General features: G+C 47.1%; 1 protein-coding gene and 1 pseudogene across 1 annotated transcript in view; both read left to right on the top strand.

Annotated features, from left to right (window-relative positions):
* Positions 1-3,641: 3,641 nt before the first annotated feature.
* LOC103197573 lies at positions 3,642-4,524 on the top strand (annotated as a pseudogene).
* A 17,043-nt stretch (positions 4,525-21,567) lies between these two features.
* Positions 21,568-27,994, top strand: part of MAP2K3 (mitogen-activated protein kinase kinase 3) — a 44,702-nt gene continuing 38,275 nt past the window's right edge. Inside the window, exon 1 of the mRNA XM_042781031.1 lies at positions 21,568-21,577. Coding sequence (XP_042636965.1) covers positions 21,568-21,577 — 10 coding nt within the window. The remainder of the gene's footprint in view (positions 21,578-27,994) is intronic.

A 27,994-nucleotide genomic window follows, 5' to 3' on the forward strand; every position in this document is an offset into this window, starting at 1 on the left:
AAGGAGCGGTCGCTATGAGTCGGGGCCGACTCGACGCCACACAACAACAACAACGGTCTGTAGTTTTCATTTTTACTGATGTCTTTGCCTGGTTTTGGTATCAAGGTTATGCTTGCTTCATAAAATGAATTAGGGAGGATTTCATCCTTTTCTATGTTTTGAAATAGTTTGAGTAAGAATGTTGTCAGTTTCTTCTGGTGACTGTTGGGGTATTCACTGCTCTTTCTCTGATTATTGGAGATCTTGGGCTAAGGTGTTGATTTTGGCTCTTTCTTCTTTTTTGTTGTGCACATTTATTGCTATAAATTGGCCTGTGATCACTGCTTTTGCTGTATCTCAAAGAATTTGGTATGTTGTGTTTTCATTCTTGTTTGATTCAAGTAATTTTTTCATTTCATTTTTAATTTCTTCTGTTATCCAGTCATTTTCAAGGTGTTATTCAGTTTCCGTGTGTTTCCTCTTTTTCCATTCATCTTCCTATTGCTGATTTCTTATTTTACAGCATTGTGATCTGAGAAGATGCTTTGCAGTATTTCAATGTTTTAAAATTTATTAAGGCTTGCTTTGTGGCCTAATGTATGGTCTATCCTGGAGAATGTTCCATGTACACTGGAAAAGAATGCACATTGTGCTGTTGTTGGGTGAAGTGCTTCACAGATGTGTATAAGGTCAAGTGGGCGGATTGTATTGTTTAGTTCTTCTGTGTCTTTGTTTCTTTCCAGTTCTATCTGTGCTTGAAAGTGGTATATTAAAGTCTCCTACTATAACTGTGGAGTCATCTATTTGTCTTTTCAGTTCTGTTAGATTTTGATTTATGTATTTTGGGGCCTTTCATTGTGTCCATAGGTATTTATTATGGTTATATCTTCTTCAATTGATCCTTTAATCATTATATAATGTCCTTCCTTGTCTCTTATGGCAGTTGTTGTCTTAAAGTCAATTTTATCAGAAATTAATACTGCCACTCCTGCTCTTTTATGGTTGCCATTTGCTTGATATAACTTTTTCCAACCTTTGATTTTTAGTCTATTTTTGTCATTGTTTGTAAGGTGTGTCTCTTGTATTCAGCATATTGATGGGTTATGTTTTTTTATCCAGTCTGCAACTCTCTGTCTCTTGAGTGATGTATTTAATTCATTGACATTCAGTGTAATTTTCAACAAGTATGAATTTGTTGCTGTCATTTTGTTATGTGCTTTTTTGTGCTGTTGCTGATTTCTTTGTTCCACATAATTTTCTGTGCTGAGCTTGTTTTGTGAATGAATCCTGTTATGAATTCATTTGTTGCTATTGTTTTAGTATTGCTGTATATTTATGCTTGTTCTCTTTTTATTGTGATGTGAAGGTTTATCATTTTTCTTTGATGTTACTCTGTGATTTTTAATTTTCTTCCCAAGTTTGGAACAGCCCTTTCTATCTGGAAGTTGTCTTGACTTCCCTACAATGTAGAAGTTCTGTAACTACACATTTTTTTCCCTTTTTTGGTTTGTAGTTGTCATTTTTCAATTGATGTCTCTGGTTCCTGTTTACAATCTTGTAGGCTTATTTACTTTGGATACTTCCATAACTGGGTTGGTTTCTGGGTTATGTCATCATATGTGTTAATGGTTAGTTGTTGTTGCTGTTGTTGGTTCTCTGTCCAAAGGACTCTCTTTAGCATCTCTGGTAAGGTTGGTCTGGTTTTAACAAAGTCTCTTAGTTTCTGCTTATCTGGAAATCTCCTAATTTCCTAATTTCACCATCATATTTAAGGTACCATTTTGCTGGGTATATAATTTTTGGTTGGAAATTTTTTTCTTTCAAGGCTTGTTGCAATTTGATGACTTGCTCTGGACTGGACATTGCTTATGGATGCAGATACTCAAAGTTCTAACCAGAAAAATAGATTCTTCAGATCAAGGAACATGATTATCTCCCTGAATGCAAAAAAAAAAAGAAAGAAAGAAAGAAAGAAAAGATGTTTGGAATTCTAGTGAGGAGATTGCTCAGTTTTGCCATCCCACTAGACTTATTGACAGAGTCAAAGAGCTTTGTAACATTTGCAATATTATGACAGGAGCCAAGGGAGAGGCCTGCCTGTAGGCACAGCTGAGAAAAGTCTTGACTGAAGAACTACATCCAGAGTCATTCCTAATCCTGAATTATAACCTGTCACTTCCCTAATAAATCCTATAACTGTGAGTATGGTCTGTGAGTTCTGTGTAGCCACTGAAACAAATGATCAAACCCAGCAGAATAGGGAGTGCTGTGGGATCAGAGGCATATCTAAGGTATGGCAGGTATGGCACAGTATGCTGGGTACCACTTGAGGAGAGGTGCCACTGAACAGTTTCTATTGGCCATTGGAGTTTCCATCACCATCTGTGAGAGATTATGCAGCAATTCAAAATTATTTGCCATAGGCACTATTTTCCACAGATACAACTCTGCATGGGAGAGACAACTGGTATAAGAACTGGTAAAAAGGATGGAGAGAGGAAGTCTGTCTGACTTCTGCCTCATAGGAGTCAACTTTGGGCTGATATTGATCTCGATTCTCCCCTTTAGTGAAGCTAGAGGAGGTCAGATGCCCCTACACTGCCATTTTTACAACCCCTGACTTACCTTCCTAATTACATTTTCTTACGCATGTGAAGGTAGGTGTTTGGGCTGGTGGCAATGAGGCTGAAGCCAGCACTCCTATCCTTTGGTCTTATGTTTTACCCCCTTCTCTCCATTCCCTTCAAAAACAAAACAAAACAAAAAGCTTGGTAAGGGTGGATCTGTTAGAGCTCCATTTTACTGAGATAGAAACTGAGACCCTGAGTCACACAATGAGTCTGGGAGGGTGTCCCTCTTCCTACCTGTCCCCAGGGCAAGAGGACTGACTTTGGAGTCAGCAGGCCTGGCTCTGTTACAGGTTTGCTATGACACTCTGAGACTTCTGGTGGTGTAGTGCCCAAGGCATTTGACTACTAACCAGAAGGCTGGTGGTTCAAACCCACAAGCTACTCCTTGGAAGGAACATAGGGTAACCTACTAATCGACTTGGCGGCAGTGAGTTTGGGGTTTTTTGCTTTTTTGAGACCCTAGAGGACTTACCTGACTTCTCTGTGCTGCTGTTCCCTCCTCTGGAAAATGGGAGCAATCACTCCTCTGAATCCAAAATCAGCAATAGGAAGATGAATGGAACAGTTATGGAATAGCATGTAAGTAGGCCCTTGATTTCTATTCTACATGCAGGGGGTGCTGTCACATGTGCTCCTGTCCCTGCAATCCCTGGAATATTATGCCCTCCTACCTCAGGCTGCCCTGTAGGACCATTGCACCTTCCTACATCCTTTCTCTCCCCTGGCCCAGACCCACTGAGCTGTAAGACCCACCAACATTAGTAACTTGACTACCTTACTCATATTCTCTGTGTGTGCCCTGTCCTGTCAAATTTGCTACAAGCAAAGCTTTGGCCTGAGGAATGGCATAATGATGTAACTTCAGGCAGCAAGAGGTAGGACAAGCAGAAGTGCCAGCCTCGGAGCGTCCTGGGAGCCACTGAGGCTGCGGCTGCTGGCAGAGCTGCAGGGCCCTTCATGATGAGAGATTTTAAGGTGCTGCTCCATCTTCTGTGTATCTTCTGTGTAGTTGACAGTTTCGGTGGTGAAGAGATGGCTGATAGTGTCCAAACCTTTCTCCAAGACCTTGCCAGGGGAATCAAGGAGTCCATCTGGAGTATCTGTACCATCTCAAAGCTGGATGCTCAAATACAGCAAAAATGGGAGGAACAAAGTCATCAAAGAACAGCAAGTAGTGCCCTAGCACAGAGGAGAGCTCAGAGTGTAGAGCAGAAGGAGGAGAGTGAAACACCTATTGTTAGTAGAATTGTCCAGTGCTGCACTTGGAACGGAGGAGTATTCTGGTTCAGTCTCCTCTTGTTTTACCAAGTATTTATTCCTGTGCTTTAGTCAGTAACAGCACAAATTATTGGTGATTTATCACTACATGGAGACGTTTGGTCGTGGCTGGAATTCTTTCTTGCGTCAATATTTAGTGCTCTTTGATTGCTCCCCCTGTTTGTGCTTAGCAAAGTTGTCAATGCCATTTGCTTCCAAGAATAGCTGATCTGGTATTTGAGGTATCAGGGAAGAAGCCTCACCATTTCCTAGTGTCCACTGATAATGCTCTTCAACCTTTTGCTGCAGGCTCTTTTCCTTCTCTAGGGAATGTTTGTGAGTCTCTTCCCCATCCATCTTGTTGATCAACTGGTTAGTCTCCTGCATGTGTCCCTTCTATATTCACTATACTACTTTGAATATCGCTGGTTCAATAAAGGAATTGAAATGCGCCAGTGATTGTCAAACATAGAAAGGAATGGACCTTATTACTTTGGATTTGGTTTGTCCTTGGTTTTCCTTACAGCAATGCGCTCCTCACACATTATCAGTGGCTGCCTCTTCTTCATTCTCTTTCCTTTATTCATTATCAGTGCCAGTGAAGCAAAAACCGCTGGCTAAGCATACCTTTTTCTGTTGTGCCTCTTCTCCTTGGTAGTCTTTTTAAGCAACAGACTATTCAATAAGATGGTCTACCTGCAGTCTGCTCTGGGTAGCTCAGCCTCTGCAGAGAAGTTCCCTTCACTGCATCCATCTCCTGCCAAACTGAAGGCTGCTGCCGTCCACTGACTTCACCTGTCACCCACAGGGTATGAGTGGGCTTGGGAAGATGATGTGGCAGCTCTTTTCTCTGTTCACCTCCCCCTACCTGGGGAAGGCAGGAGCAAGGCCATTTGCATATTTCCTTCTCTCTGAGGAATTGGAATTTTGTCTCTAGTACACTTAGTCAGAATCTTCCTGACACCAGTACGTGAATTTAAAACACCAGTCTGAAAGGACCAGGAATTTTTCTGTAGCTATTTTCTAGCTTTTGCTGGACCCTGTGCCTGGACTGATTTGAATACTTTTTCTTTCTGTGCAACTTACCCTCCCACCGCCCCTTCCTGCCTTCCACCGTTTGTTGTTGTTATGTGCCTTAGAGTCAAACCGACTCATAGTGACCCCTCCTTGGTTTTCCAAGGCAGTATCACTATGGAAGTAGATTGCCCAACCTTCCTTCTGAGGAGTGGCTGGTTTGTAAATCTAACCTGTAATTTGTGGATTTGTTATTTTTGTTCTTTCTGTGAAGCATACACATTGGATGTGGCTGGTGAAGGAGTATCTCTGTTGCTCCTGATCACTCCCTTTATAGCCATCACTGTCTTGTTTTTGTAACTCAGGTTATGATTTGTTCTCTCATTCCTCTGCAAAACAACAACAATGAAAAAGACTCTGAAGGGGTGAGAATGGAGGAAAAGAGCTTGCAGCCAAAACTGGAGTTTTAGGAGTGATTTTCTTAATTTCTTCTTGGAGGGGAAAGGATGTCTTCACTGGTACATAAAGTATCCCAGCTATGGGGAATTATCAATTCTGTACAAGTGCCAGTGCAACACAGATGCTCAGAGAACCTGAACTTTAATGGAGGCCTGAAGTTTACTGTTGGCCATTGTCGGATCTGTCTGGTGTTTCAAAGGAATATTGGGTACTGCAAATAGAAACTAAAGGGGTAAATTTATTAAACCCATTGAACCTGTGGTGTGTGTGTGGGGAGAGGTAGGGCAACTGGGGAGATATTTGGGATGTTCTAGTCGGTTATCTAGAATGTCCTTTTTCCCACAATCTTATTGGCAAACTCTTATTCATCCTTGGAAGACCTGTTCACATATCCCCCACCTGGTAAGTTTTCCCCAACCTTAACCCAGGTTGGGTCAGACGTAGCCCTGTAGCCTCCCGAAGCCAGCCTGAATATCATCATTATGTTGATCTGGGTCTGTCTGCCCCATTGGTCTGGGAGGGCTTGACTTTTGTTGATCCCACGTGTTTTACACAATGGGAAACTGAGACACATCAGTCACTGGTGGCTGGCCTGCAGCCACATAGCAAATGTAGGGCAAAGAAGGCGAGCACAAAGGGTTTGGTGCAGCCAAATCCTAACCCCCATTAAGGACTTCCTCTCTGGCCTTGAGTCCATCATACCATCCCTCTGAGCCTCACTTCCCTCTTCTTCACTTGGCAGTAATGGTGCTAAGTGCTCAGGGCTTTTTTTTTTTTCCCCTTTATTGAATATGTTCTCCTGAATTCCCCACCTTTGAAGAGGTATAATTTACATACAATGAAATTCATTCATTTAAGTGTACAGTTTGATGTTTTTGTGACAAATATATACAGTTATATAACCACCATCATAATCATGATATAGAATATTTCCTTTAACCCTGAAATTTCCCTTGTGCCTCTTTGTCATTTCCCTTTTCCTACTACCAATTCCTTGAAACCACTGATCTATTTTTTGTCTATAGTTTTGCCCTTTCCAGAGTGTCATATAAATGGAAGTATATTGAATGTAGGTCTGGCTTCTTTCATTCAGCATAATGTATTTGAGATCCAACCATGCTGCAGCATGTATCAGAACTTCATTCCTTTTTCATTGTTCAGTAGTATTTCACTTCTGGATATACCACAATTTATTTATCCATTTGCAAGTCCATGGACAGTTATGTTCTTTCCAGGATTTAGCTATTATGAATAAAGCTTCTAGTAATATTCACACAGGTTTTCTGTGTAAATAACAGTTTTCATTTCTCTTGGGAGTGGAATAGCTAGATTGTATGGTATATGTATATTTACTTTGTAAGAAATAATCAAACTGTTTTTCAGAGTGGTTGCACCATTTTACATCCTTACCAGCAGTGTGGTTCCTGCCAGAGTTGTGGCTTCTCCACATCCTCACCAATACTTGGAATTGTCAGTCTTTTTACCTTTAGCTATTGTAATAAAAGGAGCTCTGGTAGCACAGTGCCTAAGGCATCTGACTGCTAACCAGAAGGCTGATCGTTCAAACCCACCAGGTGCTCTGTGGAAGCGAGACTGGGCAATCTACTTCCATAAATATTTGTAGTCTTGGAAACCCAAAGGGGGTCTCTATGAGTCGGAATCAACTCGACAGCAGTGGGTTTGGTTTTTGGTTTTTATTGTAATAAATGTAGTAGCATCTCACTGTGCTTTTAATTGGCATTTTCCTAATGACTAATGATGTTGAGCATCTTTTCATGTGCTTATTTACCAACCCTACATCTTCTTTGAGGAAGTGTCTGTTTGAATCTTTTGCACAGTTTTTATTGGATTGTTTGCTTTCTTATTATTGCATTACAAGAATTCTTCTGGGTACAAGCCCTTTATCAGATATGTGTTTTGCAAATATTTTTCTCCCAGGGTTGTTTTGGATTAGATAACCTCATAAAAACTCAGTAAGTGGATGCTCTTATCACCACCATCATCAATACTACTATTTATCAATGTTCTTTTTTATCTTTGTGAATAGGATGAGACCTCATGCCCCCCAGCCCAGACCTCCCAGTCACCCCAGAGCCTTAGGACACCTTGATAGCATTTGTTGTTTACAGCATCCATTTATCATAGCCAGCCAGCTGGCCTAGACTGCTGGGCTGGGTCACTCCTAGAAGGGGTGGGAGCCTTAGCTGAGTTCTTGGGGCAAAGCCCCAGCCCTCACCTACCTCCAGAGCCACATCCACAGCCCTTGTGGTCTGGAGCACGTAGACACATTCCCTCTTTTGAACCTCACCACAGAACTTGGCTTTATTCCATCGCTGGTGGGAATGTCAAATGGTACAGCTGTGGAAAACTGTGTGGTGGTTTCTCAAAATCTTAAACATAAAATTACTGTATGACTCAGCGATTCCTCTCCTGGTATATACCCAATAGATTCAAAAGCAGGGACTCAAATAGATACTTGTACACTAGTGCTTATTGCAGTATGATTCACAGTTGTCACACGGTGGGTACTCAAGTGTCCACCAACAGACGAATGGATGAAGAAAATGTGGCATATCCATGCAATGGAATATTACTCAGCCATAGAAAAAAAAGAGGTTTTCATATATGCTAGCACATGGATGACCCATGAAAACAACATTGTGATTGAAATAAGTCAGACACAAAAGGACAAATATTATATGATTTCACTTAAATGAAATATCTAGAATAAGCAAATAAATAGACAGAAAGTAAATTAGTTGTTACTAGGGGCTAGGAGGAGGGAACCAAAACCAAACCAAACTCACTGCCATCGAGTTGGCTCCGACTCACAGCGGACCCTCCTTGGGTTTCCGAGGAGCTTTGGTAGCGCAGTGCCTAAGGCACTTGATTGTTAACCAGAAGGCTGGCAGTTCAAACCCACCAGCCACTCCTCGGAAGGAAAGGTTGGGCAATCTACTTCCATAGTGATATCGCCTCAGAAACCCAAGGAAGGGTTGCTATGAGTTGGGTACAACTTCATGGCATATAACAACAACAACAACATCAACAACATCAGTATGGAAGTAGATTACCTAACCTTCCTTCTGAGGAAAGGCTGGTGGGTTTGAAACACCAGTCTTCTGGTTAGCAGTCAAATGCCTTAGGCACTATGCTACCAGAGTTCAAGGAGGAGGGAGGAATGGGGAATTATTGCCTACTTTGTAGAGAATTTCTGTTTGGTTATAAAAGAAAGTTTTGGAACTAGACAGTGGTGAAGGTATCTGCATGGTGCAAATGGTTTGTGCTTTGCTACTAAAGGTTGATGGTTTGAACTCACACAGCAGTGCCAAGAAGAAAAGCCCTGGTGATCCACTTCCATAAAGATTACAGCCAAGAAAACCCTATAGAACACAGTTTTGTAATATCATGAGTTAGAAATGACTCAGTGGCAAAGGGTTTAGCTTTGGTTTTAGATGTGTTGCACAACATGGTGAATGTAAATTATTGCCACTGAATTGTATACTTAAAAATGGTTTCAATTGCAAATGTCATGTCACATGTATTTTACCACAATAAAATTTAAAATGTAAAGATAAATAAATGATAAAATCTCCTCTGAACAATAAATTGTTGTTGTTATGTGCCGTCGAGTCGGCCCCGATTCATAGCGACCCCTCCTTGGGTTTCCGAGGCGATATCACTACAGAAGTAGATTGCCCAACCTTCCTTCTGAGGAGTGGCTGGTGAGTTTGAACTGCCAGCCTTCTGGGTAGTAGTCAAGTGCCTTAGGCACTATGCTACCAAAGCTCAAAAGAGGTATTTATTTGTCTCTGTCTATTCCCTCCCTGGAAGAATGCACAAGGAGTTGATGACACTGGTTGAATATTAGGAAGATACCTAGATGGCAGATTGAATAGTCAGGTGTTAAGCAGCTCTGACTATGACAGTCACGGCCTTAGCCTAATTCTTTTTTAAAAAAATATTTAAATTGTAGTAAAAAATATATACAACACACTTTGACTCTTTAAGGATTATTTACATCCTATTTTACATATAAAACTGAATCTCAAAGAAGTTAATGGATTCAATAACTTGCCTGGGGTCACACACTAGTAAATGATTGCTTTAGTTATTTGTTGTTGTTGTTATGTGCCACGGAGTTGGACCTGACTCATTGTAACCCCTCCTTGGGTTTCCGAGGTGGTATCATTATGGAAGTAGATTGCCCGACCTTCCTTCCGAGGAGTGGCTGGTGGGTTTGAACCGCCAGCCTTCTGGGTAGCAGTCGAGTGCCTTAAGCACTGTGCTACCAGAGCTCCTAGCTTTAGTTATCTAGTACTGCTATAATAGAAATACCATAAGTGGGTGGCCTTAACAAACAAATTTATTTTCTCAGGTTAGGAAGCAAGAAGTCCTAATTCAGGGTGCCAGCTCTAGGGGAAGTTTTCTCTGTCAGCTCTGGAGGAAGGTCCTTTTCTCTGTAGCTTTGGTCCTGGTTCCTTGGAGATCTCCATATGTCTTGGCATATATTTTACCCCATCTCTGTTTCTGCTCTCTTGTTTAATCTCTTATATATCTCAAGAGATTGACTCAAAATAAACCCTACACTACTCCTGCCTCATTAACATAACAAAGACAACCCTTCCCAAATGGGATTATAACCACAGGCATAGAGGATAGGATTTACAACACATATTTTGGGGGGATATAATTCAATCCATAACAATGATGGAGTCAGCATCCAATCCCAGAGGCTCTTAGTAGCTCCACTGATGGAGACTGGACTAGAGGGCCTGTCCATGTACCACTCCCTGTGGTACTCTCTACTGTTCTGCATAAGGGTTTAGGCCCAGCCGTTTGGGTGATGACCAGTGGGAAGCGGTGTAGAGAAGGAAGCAGTGATTCTACCTAGAGCACCAGCGAGGCCAGATGAGGTGGCCAACAAACCCCTCAACTCTCCACTGAGCTCTCCATTTCTCTCCTCAGACATAATGGAGATAATAGTTGTATGGACCATGCTGGGGTGTTGGGAGCCTTCTTCCATTCCACAATTGCTCACTTGCATCTACTGAGTGCCATGGATGACCATAGGCTCTGTAGTGACCAAAGCAAAGTTTTAAGTTTATGCATATCATTCTAGTGAGTCAGCAAGAGGAGGTGTGCAAAGGGACATGGCACTGGCTGTTTTGGTAGTGCAATCATTACATTTGTACAGATTCATTTAACTTCTATGCATGCAATCTTAGAGATTAGAGGGGGGTAACAATTTAAATCTACCACCTGTTTTGTCAGTTTGTCATACTGCAGTTGTTTGTGAGTTGCTGTGATGCTGGAAGCTATGCCATTGGTATTTCAAATACCAGTAGGGTTTCCCATGGTGGACAGTTTCAACAGAGCTTCTAGACTAAAATGGATTAGGAAAAAAGGCCTGGTGATCTACTTCCAAAAATTAGCCAGTGAAAACCCTATGGATTACAATAGAATATTGTCTGATACAGTGCTGGAAGATAAGCCCCTTTGTTTGAAGGCACTCAAAAATACACATGGCAGCTGCAACAGTGGACTGAAGTATAGCAATCATGAAGATGGCAATAAGGCTGAGCAACATTTCTTTTGTTGTACATGGGTCACCACTGGTTGGAACTGTCTCCATGGCAACACTTTACAGAAAGCAAGTGAGCTTCCCACTCTCCCTGGTATTTTACCCCCACGTGACTTTCTCCTCCTTGCTCTGCAACTATGGAACCTGACCCTAGAGTGAGAGACTTCCACTCACCTCTCAGCTCCTCAAGGCAAAATCCTGACTTCCCCACAGCATAGCACCTTTCCAAAGAAAGGTGATCCCACAGAATGTGGAAATTATAGAACAATATCATTAATATCACACACAAATAAAATCTTACTGAGATAATTCAAAAATGGTTGCAGCAGTATATTGACAGAGAACTTCCAGAGGTGCAAGCTGGATTCAGAAGAAGATGTGGAACAAGGGATATCATTGCTGGTGTCAGCTGGATCTCGGCTCAAAGCAAAGAATACTTGAAAGATGTTTACATGTGTTTTATTGACTATGAAAAAGCATTTGATTGCGTGGATCATAACAACTTGTGCATAACATTGAGAAGAATGGAAATTCTAGAACACTTAACTATACTCACGAGGAACCTGTACATAGACCAGGAGGCTATCATTCGAACAGAACAAGGGGACACTGCATGGTTTAAAATCAAGAATGGAGTGCGTCAGGGTTGTATCCTTTTCTCATACTTATTCAATCTATATGCTGAGCAAATAATCCGAGAAGCTGGACTACATGAAGAAGAATGTGGCATCAAGATTGGAGGAAGAATCACTAACAACCTGTGATACACTGACAACACAACTTTGCTTGCTGAAATTGAGGATGACTTGAAGCACTTACTGATGAAGACTGAAGAATACAGTCTTGATTACATCTCAATATAAGGAAAACAAAAATCCTCACAACTGGACCTATAAGCAGAATCACAATTAATGGAGAAAAGATTGAAGTTGTCAAAGACTTCACATTTCTTGGTTCTACAATTGACACTAATGGAAGCAGCAGTCAGGACATCAGACGACATATAGCACTGGGCAAGTGGGGTGTAAAGGACCTCTTTCAAGTGCTGAGGAGCAAAGATGTCTCCTTGAGGACTAAGGTGCGCCTGACACAAGCCATGATATTTTCAATCGCCTCATATGCATGTGAGAGCTGGACAATGAATAAGAAATCGAAGAATTGATACTTTTGAGTTGTGGTGTTGGCAAAGAATGACAAAAGTACCACGGACTGCTAAAAGAACTTACAAATCTGTTCCAGAGGAAGTGCAGCCAGAATGCTCCTTGGAAGCGAGAATGGACAGACTTCGTCTCACCTACTTTGGTCATGTTATCAGAAGGGACCATTCCCTGGAGAAGGATGTTATGCATGGTAAGGTGGAGGATCAACGAAAGAGGGAAAGGCTCCAACAAGATGGATTGACACAATGGCTGTGGTGATGGGCTCAAGTATAGCAGGGATTGTGGAGCTGGCATGGTACTGGGCGGTGTTTTGTTCTGCTGTGCATAAGGTTGCTATGAATCAGAGAAGACTCAACGGCAGCTAACAACAACCACCACCACAGCATAGCCTCCAATTGGCTGTGGAATTGGCTCCTGCCCTTGCTTTGGAGCAGCAAGAGGCTGATGAGTGATTTATGATGAGATGGGTGGGACAAGGGTTCAGGGGAGGGCATGAGGGAGAGGCCCCCACACACTTATTTTAGAACTGGGCATTGAAGGAGGGGTGAGAATGTGTCAGGTGAGGAAGACAGGGAATGGGATGTCCAGATGAGGGAAATACAAATATTTAGTGGGAGAAAGCTACATTGGGAATAGTGGGACTATGGGGATGTTAAGAGAGGTCAGCAGGAATTGAAGTATGAAGGACCTCAGATTTGGGAGTTTCCCACTTCAGGAACCAGGGTTTGCAGCATGGTCAGTTCTGAGCTGAGTTCTGGAACTTTCTCTGTGGCCAGGGTGTGGAGGGCTTGGGGGCAGGAAGCATAGAGAGAGGGGCAGAGGGGGTACCCTGACATGGGGTGGGTTTGGGGTGTGTGTGAGAGGGTAGGGCTGGGTGGCTGACCCTACTCACAGCACTAGAGGCCACAGCTACATGCCTATCCTCAGTGCTGGGCCTGACTGCTAGAGGACTCTGTGGGTCACATAGCTGTGGAGGTATCTGCTGATGGCAGGGCCACACACACAGGTGTGAAACAGATACACATGGGTTGTGTCTGTGAACCTCCACTCACCTGTGTAGCCACCCCATGTGCATCTACACTTGTGTGCCCTGTGAGTGTGTCCATGTGTATGCACCAGCCACTCCTTGGAAGGAAAGTTGGGCAATTTACTTCCGTAGTGATACCACCTCAGAAACCTAGGGAGGGGTCGCTATGAGTCTGATCCAATTCGATGGCAGTGCGTGCATGTGTGTGTGTTTGTGGACTTGCACAGGTGTTAGAAGGGACAGGTGGGGTTTAGAATGTGCAACACAACTCACGATGAGTGAGAAGGTGTAAGGGGTGGATATAGGTCACTGCCCGAGCCATCTTATCTCCTTGCTACTCCCCTACAAGCCACCTGTGCTTCTAACTCAAGGCATTTGTACTTGCTGTTCCCATGTCCTGGAATGCTCTTCCCCCAGATATCTTTGTAGATATCTGGGGGAAGAATGTGATATCTTTGTAGATATCTAGAGGAAGAGTGTTGCCCCTGTCACTTCTTCAGGTCTCTGCTTAAATGTCACCTTCTCAGTGAGGCCTTTCCTGACCTTCCTCTTTAAAATTGCATCTTTCATCCCATATACAAGTTCTCACCCTATTCTCAACTTTTTCCTAGAGTCCTTATCACCCTTTGACAAGCTATAATTTTCATTTTTAAAAATTTTATTGTGCTCTGGGTGCAAATTTACAAAGCATATTTGTTTTACATCCAACAGTTTGTGCACTTTTGATTTCATGCCCCTATTACCATCCCTGACCATAACAAACTCTCCTTTCCTCCCATCCCTGTGACTACCACCTCCCCATGCCCTTCTTAACTATGCATTCCTGTCTGTCCAGATCTCCCTCTATGTAAATGTTGCCCCTCTGGTGTCTCATGGCTGATTGCTCTAAGGGGCGCATCTCCCTAGAGTAGGTAAGTGCTCTGGGGTAGGTGTTTGGGACTTTTATTCTAGGAGTTGGGGTAAAAGGCTTGTAGTTGCTCATATCAAGTGCCCCTTCTGGTTCTGAGGGATCATCGAGTACCCCAGCCTGACTTGCACCTGAGGGGCAGAGGAGGTCCACAGATGTTGCTGCAACTGGCTAGCAAGAGAAAAAGAAGATGTGTGGCTTTTCCAATGGTGTACCTCCTCCTGACACCCACTGCAGGTCTGGATCCCAGTCTGGCCCTTATCATGCTTTGGCCCCACATGTAGCCCTGGTCACAGCTTCAGCCCTTGCCCCTGCTGCTCCTCTAAGCTGTGCTCTCTCTTGCTTTCTCTGCCTAGTGAGCTCCTACCAGCCCTTAAGAGTCTTATGGTCACCTCCTCTGAGAAGCCTTCTCTGATCTCACCCCAGGTAGAGTTCTGGCACCTTCCTTGGCCTCATGTTCATGAATCTATTTTTAGCACCCCATGTGAAGTTTTGAAGGAAGGTTGGGCAATCCTACTTCCGTAGTGATACTGCCTCGGAAACCCAAGGAGGGGTCGCTAGGAGTCGGGGCCGACTCGACGGCAAAACACAACAAAGCTTTTTGTCAGGCTCCCTGGCTAATTCATAAACTCCTTGGACAAAAGGGCCTTGTCTGATTCATTGAGGTGCCTGGGAGGCCCATGTGGGCATTCAGTCACTCCTTGGATGGCTGTGGTCTTCCTTCCTTTCTTTGCTCATTCCTCAAACTATGTGCCAGGCTTCGATTATGCCCCAGGAATGTAGCAGGGAGTGAAATGGGCAATATCTCTGCTCAGGAGGGGTGGACACTCTAGAGAGAGCACCAGATTAAAAACCAGAGCAAAGAGAACTGGCATGGGTAGAATTGGTGCTGGGAAGAGAACAAAGACTCATGTCAGACCATGACTAGGGAGGTCCTGAATGAAGCATAGGGGAAAGATATGCCAGGCAGAGAGAGCAGCAATCAAAGGTCTTAACCAGAACCTGTATTGGTATGTTCAACACACCAAAGAGCAGAGTGGGCTGGGGGAGGGTAGAGATTTGAGCAGTTGGCAGGCATCTGAACCAAGAAAACCCATCCAACTAGGCTTGGAGGTAAGGAGGAGGTAGATGCTACCGGGTGCCCATTTCACAGAAGGATGAATAGCAGATCTTAAGGTGAAATGACTAGCTCAAATGACCCATTTGAAATAGAGTGCTCTGGGCCTCTTTCTCCCTTGAGCACCCAGAGTAGAATGGCCTGAATGACTTCCTGTGGCTAACAGTGTGTCCACAAGCTCATCTTTCATGGGCCAGTAGTGTGTACCAGGCCCTGAGCCAGGCACTTTCAAGCACTAGTTCATGGAATCTGTTCAGGGAGGCCTCATTGTCCCTGTGGGACAGATAGGTAAACAGGTAAGTAAACAGGCATTTTCAGCAATTTGCCCAAGGTCCAGAGTTGGGATTTGAATCTGTGCCTGAGTCCAAAGCTCAAGAGTTTCCATCCTACTGCCTGGAAAAGGTGAGCTAGAGATGCAGGAAGAGAATAATGATAATTATAAGGTTTCTTCACAACCCCTCCTTTATCTCTTCTGACTCTCCCCACCACTGTGTGGGTGGGGACCTGTGGTGTCACGCCTGTTTTACAGAAGCCTTTCCAGCTCAACTCACGTGAGGTCCCAACAGGCCAAGTCTACCATGCCTGCCTAGGGCAGGGACTGACCCCTTTAACCTCTGCAGGCCCTCCCTGCCTCTCTAGGCTGTGGCTTTCCATCCCAAGTCACTTGATTCCAGTGCCAGATTGGTTGGTGGTGCCCGAAATACCGAGGTTCCAAGTAGGAGCAGAAGGGAGAAGGGTAAACCAACCATTTTAAAAATGAGCAAGCAGGCTAAGGGGCGTCCCTGAATGAGATCTTGATCACGGCCAGCTGAACTGAGTAATCAAAACCAAACTCATTACTGTTGACTCCTACTCATAGTAACTGTACACGGCAGAGTAGAACTAACTTCTCATAGGGTTTCTTTAAGGAAGCAAGCTACCACATCTTTCTCTGGCAGAACGGCTGGTGGGTTCGATCTACCGAACTTCCCGTGTTGAACGGGGGAGGGGGAGTGGGCAGTGAGGACAGCAATCTTTAAAGCTACTTTTCTTGCCTTCTTAGCCGGCACCGTGGATGCCCCTTTGCCCCTATTTCCAACGCCGGCACCAGCGGGAAGAGTGTGTGCATGGACGCGAGTGCAGCCCTTCGCACTCACTGAACAAACATGTCCTGAGCGTCCATACAAGCGCCCGTCCTGTCCTCGCGAACAGCGCCCGGTGGCACAGGCTGCTCTAATCACTATTTTACAGAGTGACAAACTAAGGCTCAGGGCTGTCAACTAAGTCCTCCCAGGTAATCTCCGCTGGACAGGTGCAATAGGGACGTGAACCCAGGTTTCACCAGACCGCACTTTAACTTCTCGACAACACCTACTCGCCTGCCGCGGGGGGGGGGGGGGGGTGGGGGGGGGGCTCCAGCGGGGCTGGCCTACCACGCTGCTGGTCTCGGGGTTTTTCCAGAAGACACACCCCAGGTCGCGCAAGGGTAGGCTGGGGGGCGGGGCCTAATAGCTGACAGATTCCTGGGGAGGTGGGCGGAACTTGACTCTTGACGGGTCGCAGAAGTGGCCAGCTCAGGACGAAAGAGAGAGGAACCTAATTGGACCGCGTTTCCTGGGTGTGGGTGGGCTTGAAGTCAGTAGGTGAGACCTGATTCTGGGCGACTGGAACGGGGTAGGCCTCCTGTTTGACGGGCTCTGGCAGACCTGGCCTGTGAGAGGCCTCAAGGCGCGCCTTGGAGACTGATGGCCAATCTGCGTGCGGGGCGGGGCCTAACTCACGACAGAACGGGGGCAGGACTCCGAGGTTCCCGGGAAGGTGGGCGGGGCTTCGCTACTAACAGGCAGTGGGTGGGGCCCGGTTTAGACGGAAGGAGGCGGAGCCTGGCTGGGCCAAATTTCCCGGGTGGCTGGAGGGCTTGACAGGCAGTGGGCGGGATCTGATTCTGAGGAAAGGAAGGGCGAGGTCCTTTGTTTGACTGGCAGGGGCAGATCTGGTATCTGATAGGCTGCAGAATGTATTCTGGAGACAGAAGACCAATCGGCGCGTGGGGCGGGGCTTGCGTCGCCGCGCAGTCCACCTCTGCCTTCGAGGCTCTGCTTAGTCTGGCTACCTCGCTGCCCACTGCGGATACGTCTTCCCACCGCTGTCTCGCTGTCGGGTCGCTTCTGGGCTGCCCGCCAGCAGCCATGAGTCCGTGCGGCCCCGGCCAAGCCCGCTGCCCCCTCGAGTAGGACCCACCTCCGCGCTGCCGGACCGCCTGCACCATGGAGTCGCCAGCCTCGAGTCAGCCCGCCAGCGTACCCCCGTCCAAAGGTAGGAGGCAGTTGGGACCGGCGATCAGACCCTCTCCTCCAGGCCGGGCTCGGGCCTGCCTGCAACCCTGGCCTCCGTGGGGGCCTGCCCATCCGGACCTTGGAGGCGCCCAGGGCCCTCAACCCTGTCCAGTCCGGGATCCGACCCAGGTCTGTACCCCCTCTGACTCCCACTGTGGGCCTTGGGGTTGCACCCAGGCCCAGGAGCTCCCGGGACTGACCGAGGTTGGGACTGCACTCTGACTCCTTATCCTTTCGGAAATCGGGAATTCTCTGTTATCCCCAGTGTCAGGATTGCATCCTGGCCAGGACCTCCCACGCAGGGTCCTCAGCGGGACGTAGGTGAGACTCGCTCTGCTCCCACCTGATTCCTGGGCAGTGTCTGGGCTGGAATTTAACTTTGATTCCTCCATCTGTACCTCAGCGAATTCCCTTCACTGTACCTCCACCCCAGACAGTACCCTGACTACACTTCAGCTTGTTCTGTCTTTGTAGGCCCCCACACTGCCCCATCCTAGCTAGCTGCACAAGGCTTCTCCCTAGACACCCTGGCACTCCCCACAGCCAACCCTGCAACGCTGATCCTTGAAATCGCTCAAGGCTCCTTATTAATCTGTGGCTGCCCTCAGACCTCCACCCTCTCTGATGTGCAGCCCTTACTTCTCGGCCCCTTTTGTTACCTTCCTGTACCCAACTCCATACTGCACCCATGGCCTGGGGCTTGGCCTCACTGCCAGGCACCAGGCTGGTTGCTGCCAAGCCTGTTCTGCCTGGCAGCCCTGGGTCCTGGGCAGCTGCCAGCTCAGGGTGCTTACCTCTCAAGGGGATTGCTCTGTCTTTTCCCAGTCTTAGACCTTCCTGGAAATTTTTGTGAGGTGGTGGCCCACCGCAGCAGGATTTGTCATGCAGAGGGGGAGGATGGGCCTGGAGGGCAAAAAGGGGATTTTTTGCAGGAAGAGGAAAGGATGTTTTTGGCATGTCAGAATCTCAGCAGGCTGGGCTGTGTGATGTGAGAGATTTCCAAACCGGACATAGTTGTAATGAATGGGCTGTCTTGCCCCAGCAGTTTCTTTAGTGCCCCTGGGCCTCAGTCAAAACGGGAGTAATCACACCTTCCTTCTGTGGACATCAGGAGTGTAAGGAGAGAGAATGAATATTACAGTGTGTGTAAAGAGATTGTGAAGAGCTCAGTGTAGTGCCTAGTACATAGTAGGTGTTCAGAAAAGCATGGAGCTGTTCTTACTTTGATTGTTACAGTTTTTATTTTTAGAAAGGCCTCAGCCATGTAGGCTCAAGGTCGTGCCTCTGTTTGAGTTGCAGCTTCGGAGTAAAGCAGGTCATCAAACTCTAAACCTAACTCAACTGCCATCCAGTTGATTTCCAACTGATAGTGACCCTCATTGGGTTTCCAGCACGTAAATCTTTACAGAAGCAGACTGCTTCATCTTTCTTCCAAGGAGCAGCTGGTGGATTTGAACTACTGACCTTTTGGTTAGCAGGCATATGCATTACCCACTACACCATCAGAGCTCCTGAAGCAGGTCACAGGAATACTGAAAAACCCACTGCCCTTAATTCCAACTCATAATGACTATTGGACAGAGTAGAACTGCTTCATAGGGTGTACAGCAAGGCTATGAATATTTATGGAAGCATACTGCCATGTCTTTCTCCTGTGCAGCAGCTGCTGGGTGCAAGCTGTCAACCTTTTGGTAGCACCTGAGTGCTTTAACTATTGCGCTATCAGGGCTTCTATGTTGTTGTTGTTATGTGCCGTCAAGTTGGCCCCGACTCATAGCGACTCATCCTTGGGTTTCCAAGGCAGTATCACTACGGAAGTAGATTGCCCAACCTTCTTTCCGAGGAGTGGTTGGTGGATTTGAACCTCCAGTCTTCTGGTTAGCAGTCAAATGCCTTAGGCACTATGCTACCAGAGCTTCTCAGGGCTTCTATAGGAGCACTTTGTTGTTCTTTTTATGTACCGTCAAGTTGAAACTGACTCATAGTGACCCTAATGGGTCCCTAATCAGAGCCGGAGGGAGGCTATGTAGGGTCTTGGGGTGGGTGTGGCCCTGCCAAATCCTGAGAGCCCTGCTGGGTGGGCAAGGTAATTATGTCTTACATAAGTGGGAGGCTGGATCCCTGACCATTGCCCAACTGCCATGAGTAACTTGGGAGGCATTCACTAGGGGAGGTGGCAGGGGAGGGCCATGCTCTGCACAGACCACATGGAGCTTGGGAGCTGGTCAGCAAGACATTCCTCATACTGAAGCATAGTCTGGACTAGCTTTGTCATGGTACACTGAGTTTCTTCTAGCAGCCCCTTGGCCTCCCTGTACGTCCCTGGGTGGGAGGAAAGGCTTGGAAACAATGTGTGTTTTGAGGCACTTTCAGCTATTCTAGGTAGGGATGTTATGAAGGGAAAGGGGCCATGGGCAGTGGGCAAAGGCCCTTGGGGACTCTACTGGGTCTTGGTGCTGTGTGACTTGAGGCCTGGTGCTGCTCTCTCTGGGCTTCTGCAGGGAGAAGACTAGGGTGAATTTCTAGCTTGGGATGTTGGCTGATCTGTGGATCCAGGGAACAGGCAATGTGGGTAAATTGGATGAAAGGTCAGGGAAAGTTGAACGAAAGGTCAGAGACTTGCCCCTGTCAGCCCCTTTGGAGTTGGGACAGGGTGTGGTGCCCCCTCACCAAAAATTGTAAGAATGCTCACATTTATGCTTCTCACTCCACCCCCTGGCCCCATTTTACAGATGAGGGCACTGAGGTTTGGAGGCATTAAGTGCCTGGCCTGAAATCCTACAGCCAATATAGTTAGAGCCAGGATTCTATCTAGGACTCTGTATCTCCTGCATGGTCTCCTCCATTCACCCTCACACCCCATTCTTATGCTGGATGCCTAAGCCCTAAACCAGAGGGCATTTCCTTCTGACCAGTCACTGACCTGGGTGATAGAGTGACGCAGAGGCCGTGCCTTTGTGTGTATGCATAGCCCTTTACACTTGGCACATGGCATACTTACTGCATTCTGACTCATTTGACAGATGACAAAACTGAGGCCAGATGGGGGAGCTGCTGGACTGAACCTACAGAGCTGGGGTCCTGACACAGTGCCCTCTGCATCCTGGGCACAGAGTCCCTAGCACCAAGCTCTTCTTGATTTTCTCAGAGGAGTTGGGACAAAGCAAGGAGAGGTTGGCACTTGACCTTGAAGAAGCTTTACCTTTGAGCTCCCTTTTTGGCAATGAGTACCCATCATGCACTCTCTGCCACAGAGATTCTCTCAGTGCCCTGCAGATGGAAGGTTTCCCACAAGTGCAGAAGGCTCCTGCCCCTAAATCCTATTGTTCTCGCACTTCCTCACACATATATTGCTCTTTCTAGCTGCTGGCTCTCGGGGCAATGGACAGGGGCACATTTGGTAGTGCTGCCCTGTCTGCTGTTCCATACCCTGTTCAGGCACCTATGTGACCTAACCTGTTCAAAGCACAGGACTCTGAGCCCTGACCCCTGAGTGCTGCCATGGGGGTGGTGGACACTTCTGTGTTAAAATCCACAAAGAGCATGGTGGAACTAGACTGCCCCAGATTCCTAATGGGGATGTAAGGCTGCAGGAAACACCCTGCTTGCTGTGGCCACTAGCTGCTGCCCCTATGGATGAGAGGGTGGCACTGTAGGGACTTCCCCCACCCTTGGCATGACGCACAGGAAACTTTATCATCCAGCCTAAGCTTGGGTTTGAAGGGAGCAAAGTTCTCAGCTGCCTGTGGGGAGAGGCTGGGCTGGGGTAGTAGGAAGCTTCCGGTGGGTGAGTCATTGGGCACTGGGTGCTGAGTCACCTCCTGCTCATGCCAGCCAGCCGGCTGTTACTAAAAGGCCCAGTGGGAGAGGGGCTTTATGCCTCACTCAGAGATGACCCCTGCTTGGGCCTTGGCTGGACTGGGACCACCAGGTTGACCCTCCCAGCCATACCTGCTCTACCCAAAGGCTTCCTTCATTAGACAAGGGGCTTTGCATCCTCTTGTTCACCGAGCCAATGGTGGCAACTATTAACTGCTTTTGGCCCAGGAGACTCCTTGAGGCTCTGACAGCTATTGGGATGCCAGAGAGGCAAGAAGCAGAAGTGGTACAAGGGGGCCATGGACCAAGGTGGGCTCTGAGAGAGAATGACGGCAAAAAGTTAGAAGCTTCAGCCTACTCCAAATCCCAGATGTATGAATTGGACACATTAAGTTGAGGGTAGTCTCTGCAAATGACTTATGTCCCCTGTGTGTGGCTTAGCTTACAGATGAAAAGCCTCAGTTTCCTCACCTGTAGAATGGGTTGGGGGCCTACCTGCCTCTTGCTGGTGCCCCCAAGGATTGGTACAGAAGCTTCATCCCAGGTCTTGAGGGGCAGGCACAGCAAGGACGCTCCTGTCTGAGGAGCATCATAGTTGGCATGAAGTGGGGCCATAGCCTGGGCTCTGGAGCAGATGGAGCCAGATTTGCATCCTGCTATGTTGCACTGCAACCTTGCTTAGGGGAGTTGTGTCCTCTCTCTGACCCTCAGTCTCCTCTTCTGTAAAGTGACACTAAATACCTCTTCCTGGCAATGTGATGGTGAAGATCAGAGATAGTGTTTGTCAAGTGGATGATGGCATCTGTTATTATCTTCTTATGAGCATGCTGCCACCATTCATTTGGGAATGAGTGAATAGCATTTGTAGGCACGGGGTCTCCCTGACAGTGGGATTCTTGAATGCCACCCAGAATTTACCAGGCTCTAGGGCCTCTTCCTCATGAGTCCCCACTCTGGGACTTGGGACTCTCCATTGCTTCTTGGCCTTCTTGGAGGGCCTGTGGGAACTGAGGTTCCCAACTCTGTCTTCAGTCAGCTCCACCTGTCTTTGCTGGCAGCCAAACTCTAGCATCTGGGTGGCTCTGAGAGGACAAGCACAGGGAAAACTTTCTGGGCCCTCAGTTAGTACCAGGCTCAGTGTTGGCGACAGGATGTGGTAGAAACTCCTGGCGCTATGGGTCCCTGCTTGAGAGCAAAAGCAAGTCATGTGGCATTAGATAGGAGTGTCAGAAGATGCTAGGCTGGCCAAGAAGGAGGATGTCCTGGAAGGACCCCTCTCCCAGCAGATGTGGGAGGTTTGCAGACCTGGCTGGAGCTCAACACCTAACTTGGGCCTGCAGCTCCCCAGGGCCCAACTATACCTTGCTATGCCCGCTTAGTGCTTCTTGTAGAGAGCATCAAGTCTACCCTGGGCAGAGCTGAGGAACAGTAGCATCCTGAGAGTGTTCCTTTAAATCCCCCACCCCAGTCCTGGGTGCAGGAGTGATCCCATCCCCCCTGCCCCAGGGCTTCTCTGGGGTGCCATGGGCTGGACTGGCATTCCAGGGGCTGCTCCTCCTGTAGCCAGTGGCTTAGCTGACCCTCCCTATGTCAGCTGTCTCTGCTCAGACACCTGGCTGAATGCAGCCCTGGCAAGTGGAGCTGTCTAATATTTATTTTTATTGTAAATATATCACAGACACCAAAACAGTGCATACATAATGTATCTTATATATATATATATATATATAATATATGTATATATCATATATATATCTATTTCATATATATCTATCTAGATATATATGACTGCTAACCAGAAGGCTGGCGGTTCAAACCCACTAGCCACTCCTTGGAAGGAAGGTTGGGCAGTCTATTTCCATAGAGATACTACTACTACCTCGGAAACTTAAGGAGGGGTTGCTATGAGTTGGGTTGACTCCACGGCAGTGAGTTTGGTTTTTTTTTGGTTATATAAGAAGGAAGATGGGACAATCTACTTCCATAGTGATACCACCTCGGAAACCCAAGGAGGGGTCCCTGTGAGTCGGGTCTGACTCAATAGCACATAACAACAACAATGATTTTTGTTGTGATTTCGGTGAAAGTTGAGCAAATTCATTTTCTATACAGCGTTTCATACATATTGGTTTCATGACATTAACTGCAATTCCCCATAGTGTAACAGCTCTCTTCCCACTTCTTCTCTGTAATTACTTCTTTCCTGTGTCCTTCCCTCCCATGCACTACCCACCCCCCACAAGCTATCTCCCTGTGCAAACTCTGCCCTCCTGTTCTCACGGTTGCACCAAGGAGCTTGTCTACTTGATGTAAATGTTTGCCCCATATGCCTGTGTATTGTTTGGCTGGAAGCCATAGGAGTGAGTTCAGTTCCAGACCCAAAGGGTAACTAGAGGCCATAGTCTAGGGGGTCTCACCAGGCTTTATCAGACCAGTAAACCTAGTCTTTTTTTTTATGTTTTATGATTTTGAGTTTTGTTCTGCTCTATCCAGGATCTCCTGCACTAATCCCTTTCTGAGTTATATCTCTATGTTTTAAAGAATTAAAATAAAGTGAGTTCTGTGCCAGTACCTGGCATATGAAAGAAATGGAACATTACTATGGTCCTGAAGCCCCCAGATGTGCATCTCTACCCCCACACACCAGTCCTTTCATGCCTCTACTTAGTTATTGTAGTTGAGAGCTTATGTCCATGCAGTGGTCCATTGGGCAGGACTGTTGCAGGGCTGGAGCAAGCTGGGAGCAGGTGGGCCATGCGTCTGCTCTTAAGCCTTTTGTTTCAACCTTTGTCTGCCTCATTTTCTGTATCCTTATGATGGGGGTAATGACAGGACCTAAACTGCAGGATCGTCGCAAGGCATCTGTGAAGTGATATAAGGAAGTACTGATTGTGGAGCTGGCTCAGATCATGTGCCAGTGCATGTTTACATGAATGTTGCCCCAGGAGGTATGTAGTGTTTGGCTCATGTGCTACACCATGCTCCCAGCTCTCCTCATCTCCACTCCATATGATAACCACTAAGGGTTGCCTGAGCCCCTGGATACAGAGTGACATGCCAGGCTCTTGGTCCCGGTTGGGGAAGGTTTTAGATGTCACATGGGGTTTTGAGGTCACCCACAATACCAGGGAGCTAAGGGATGTGCTGTGCAGCAGTAAGTGGGTGCCTGATTTGGGGGTGGGCTGGAGGCTGCCCCATCCTGGGTAGTTAGCCCTGGATGGGTTGATGGGCTTGCTGGGTAGCCTCAGGACTTCCAGCATGAGGGATTGCCTCTAGGCTCATCTCTACCCTTTCTTTCTGACCTTGGCAAGCCACAGCCCACCTCCCAAGCCTCAGTTTTCCTCCTCCGAACGAAGGGAATGAGTAATGCCTACCTCCCTCCCAGCTGATGCTGAGTGTGAGAAGTAGTGGGACTCATCAGGTGCAGGGCCACCAAAGGCATCCAGTGCTGATAACTTGGAGCTGTGCTATGTGGTCGCATCTCTGCCTACCGCTGGGAATCATTCTTCATGATTTATTCCATAGGCCCTGTGTTTCAATACTAATGATAAAAACAGAAGTAAGAACAGCATTTGTTAAGGAAAGATGCTTCTGCTATTTTGTACATGCCAAGGTCCTCCCTGGGGTTTGTCTGTGCTCCTGGGTGGCCTGTAGTGACTTGGGCAACCTCACTCTGGCACTAGTGAGCCCTTGTATGAGCCCCATTTCTGGGCAGCCCCTGATCAGACACTTATTCTATGCCAGGTGAACCTTTGTGGTTACCAGGGAGTAAACTGAGGCCTAGAGTCAGAGTCCCCGAGGCCACAGCACCGCTGCATTCTCTCTCTCCTCCCTAGAACTTCCAAGTGGAATGGAGCCTCGGAGAGGGCGAGCAGCTTATCCAAGGTCACATAGCAGCGCAGGTCTCTAGTCCCCATGCCCATGCCTCTTGTTCCCTTCTAGTTGGCCCCTGCTGGTGGGTGGATCCAGACACTCCCCTGTTTGGTTCTCTAGAGGAGAGGTAATGGCCCAGATTTCAGGGCCCAGGCTCAATCCTTGGTTCTACTTTGCTCTCAGGTATGAACTTGGGTGAGCCTTTGGCCTCTCAGGCCTCCAAGGTGTTGCACGGGACAACCCCTGATGGACCACCCAACTTTGAGCAGGCCTATAGGTCTTTTGGCTCCAGGGAGGGACATAGAGTGAGTTTTGGTGAAGGAGTACACTGCAGCCCAGACCCACCACAGTGCCTGTGACATGAGGTTTGAACAGGGCCTTTTTTTTTCTTACCTGTTATATTTAAATTACTTGTATTTTAAGTAGGAGGAGCTTCAGGGTGATGCCAACCATTAAGTGCTCAATTACTAGCTAAGAGTCGGAATTGACTCAATGGCAACCAACAACAGCAATGACACATACTACACATGGTTAGAAAATTTAAAGGTACGAAAAAGCAATTTCTTGCTGCCAGAATATTCTGTGCAGAGATGAGCATTTTCTTTCATACAATTTACTTGTTTCTTCCTTCCTGTTTTCTCTTATTATGCCTTGGAGATGAGTCCATCTCTGTTAGGGAGCACATACCCTGGCATTCCACTGAGAAGATGACCCAGATTCTGTTCAATTCTCTACCTATCCTTATCTTTAGATTTTATAACCCTTGGACCTCAGTTTCCTCATCTGTGAAATGGAGATCATATTAGTACATAATTCATAAAGTTGCTGAAAGGGTTACTTTCTGCTTCTTGTGAGAGTCATAGTTTAGGGATAAATTCCCTCAAGTGGAATTTCTGGGTCAAGGAAATTGGGCAGTTTGGGGATCAAAATTGTCCTCCAAAGAGCAGGTCATCATAGGCTAGACGCTGTGTCCAGCACCTAGGATGACAGAGGGTTCAGTCCAGTGAGGTATGGCCAAGGAGACAAAGGATGTCCTTTGCTCTTCTTGAAACTGCTCACTTGGTGGTCTGTGTGCCTGTCTGCTGAGAGGAGGCTGCTAACTACTCCCCATAACAGACTCACTGGCTCCCAATGTCATTGTGCCACTCTCCCTTATCCCACTTCCTGGCTCAGATACCATCTGCTCTCAGGGCCTTTGCACAAGCTGTCCCCTCTGCACCTCATCCCGAATCTCTCCAGGGCTGCTTCCTTCTTACTAGATAGCCTCCATTAAACTCTCACCTCCTCAGAGAGGGCCCTTCTACCCATCCCTGTCCCCGACATCATTTTCCTTTTGCATGCTTAGTCCCCTGGGAATTCTCTGTAAGTGTTGTATGAGTTTGTTTTGTGAACTTGTGTGCTGTTTGTTCCAATCTATGTCTCCTGTTAGACCAGATTCTACTGTTGACATTTGGAGCTAGATAATTCTTTTCTGTGGGGGGCTGTCCTGTGCATTGTGGGGTGTTTAGCAGCACCCCTAGCTGGTACCCCTTAAGTACCAGGACCACAACCCTAGTAGTGACAGCCAAACAATCTCCAGACATTGCCTCTCTCTCTAGGGGGCAGACTTGCCCTTGCCAATGATCACTACAGTGTTGGAGCCTAACCACTGGACCCTTGGCACGTATGAGGGCTGGATGCCTTCACGTGAACCAGAGGATAGTTCTCCCACCCAGGTTGTGCAGGGAGAGCAGGGCTGGGGCCTTAGCTGACCTGATGGGCAACAAGCAGCTGGTGAGAGAGGGAAGAGCAAGTGTGGCCCAGATATACTCTCTGGTGGTGCAGCTTGGTCTGCACTTGGTGAGGCATGTTTTGGACCTGGCATATAGTAGGTGCTCTATCAGTGAGAGTGCCCCTCTTGCTGCTTTCCAGATCTCCTTTCTAAGCCACAGGGCAAGGCCCATAGGACCTTTGGGGGCGGGAGGCCTGTTTCTGTTGATGCTTGGATATTCAATCCAGATGAACCTGTCTTCATGTCTGCTGTCTACAGTATATTCACTGTGTGATCTTGTCATGCACCACCACCACTACCACCACCATCACCACCACCACCTCAACCCTCTCAGCACAACAGGACCATAAAAGCACTTCCTTCCTGTAGCTGCCAAGGGGATAAGCAAAAGAGGACATGGGTCTATCTCAGGAACTTCAAGTTTGCACATGGCCAGTTACATCTTCTGCAGATTGGACTTCCCTAAGTCACTATGTCAGTAAGCTCACTGACCATACCTCAAAACCCAGAGGAGTCAGCTCTGTTATCCTCATTTACATTGGAGGCCACTGACGCTCAGAGGGGTGAAGTGGTCAGCCGAGGGTACGCAACAGAGATGCCATGTGAATGGAGGCCATCTGCTGGCTGCCTCTCTCAGACTATAACTATGGAATTGCGACTATTGCATATGACATGAAGAAGACTAGCAGGGTGAGGGAGAGCTGGTAGCCAGGGGACTATGTGAGCTGGGATGTCAGGAGAAGCCTCTCTGAGAAAGTAAGTTAATAATGTACCAGGGAAGAGTTTTCTCAGCAGAAGGAACAGCATGTACAAAGACCCTGAGGTGGGAAGGAAGGTGTCTCACTTAAGGACATCTGAGGAGAGGTTTGGAGTGGTGGGTTTATGGGAATCTGGGCTCCTCTTCTCACACAGTGACAGCTGTGTAGCTTTAGGTCAGCTGCTGTATGCTTCTCAGCCTCTCAGTGTCCTTGCTTCTTCTTTGTGGGACTGCTGTGAAGTTGGTGTGAGCTTGAGGACACATGGATGCCTGGCACTGCCCTTGCCTGCCTGGGTGTCCTATGAGCCAAGGCCATGTGTTGCTG

The sequence above is a fragment of the Orycteropus afer genome, unplaced genomic scaffold (assembly GCF_000298275.1).
Source record: "Orycteropus afer afer isolate SDZICR_OR568_19922 unplaced genomic scaffold, OryAfe1.0 scaffold00080, whole genome shotgun sequence".
NCBI lineage: Eukaryota > Metazoa > Chordata > Mammalia > Tubulidentata > Orycteropodidae > Orycteropus > Orycteropus afer.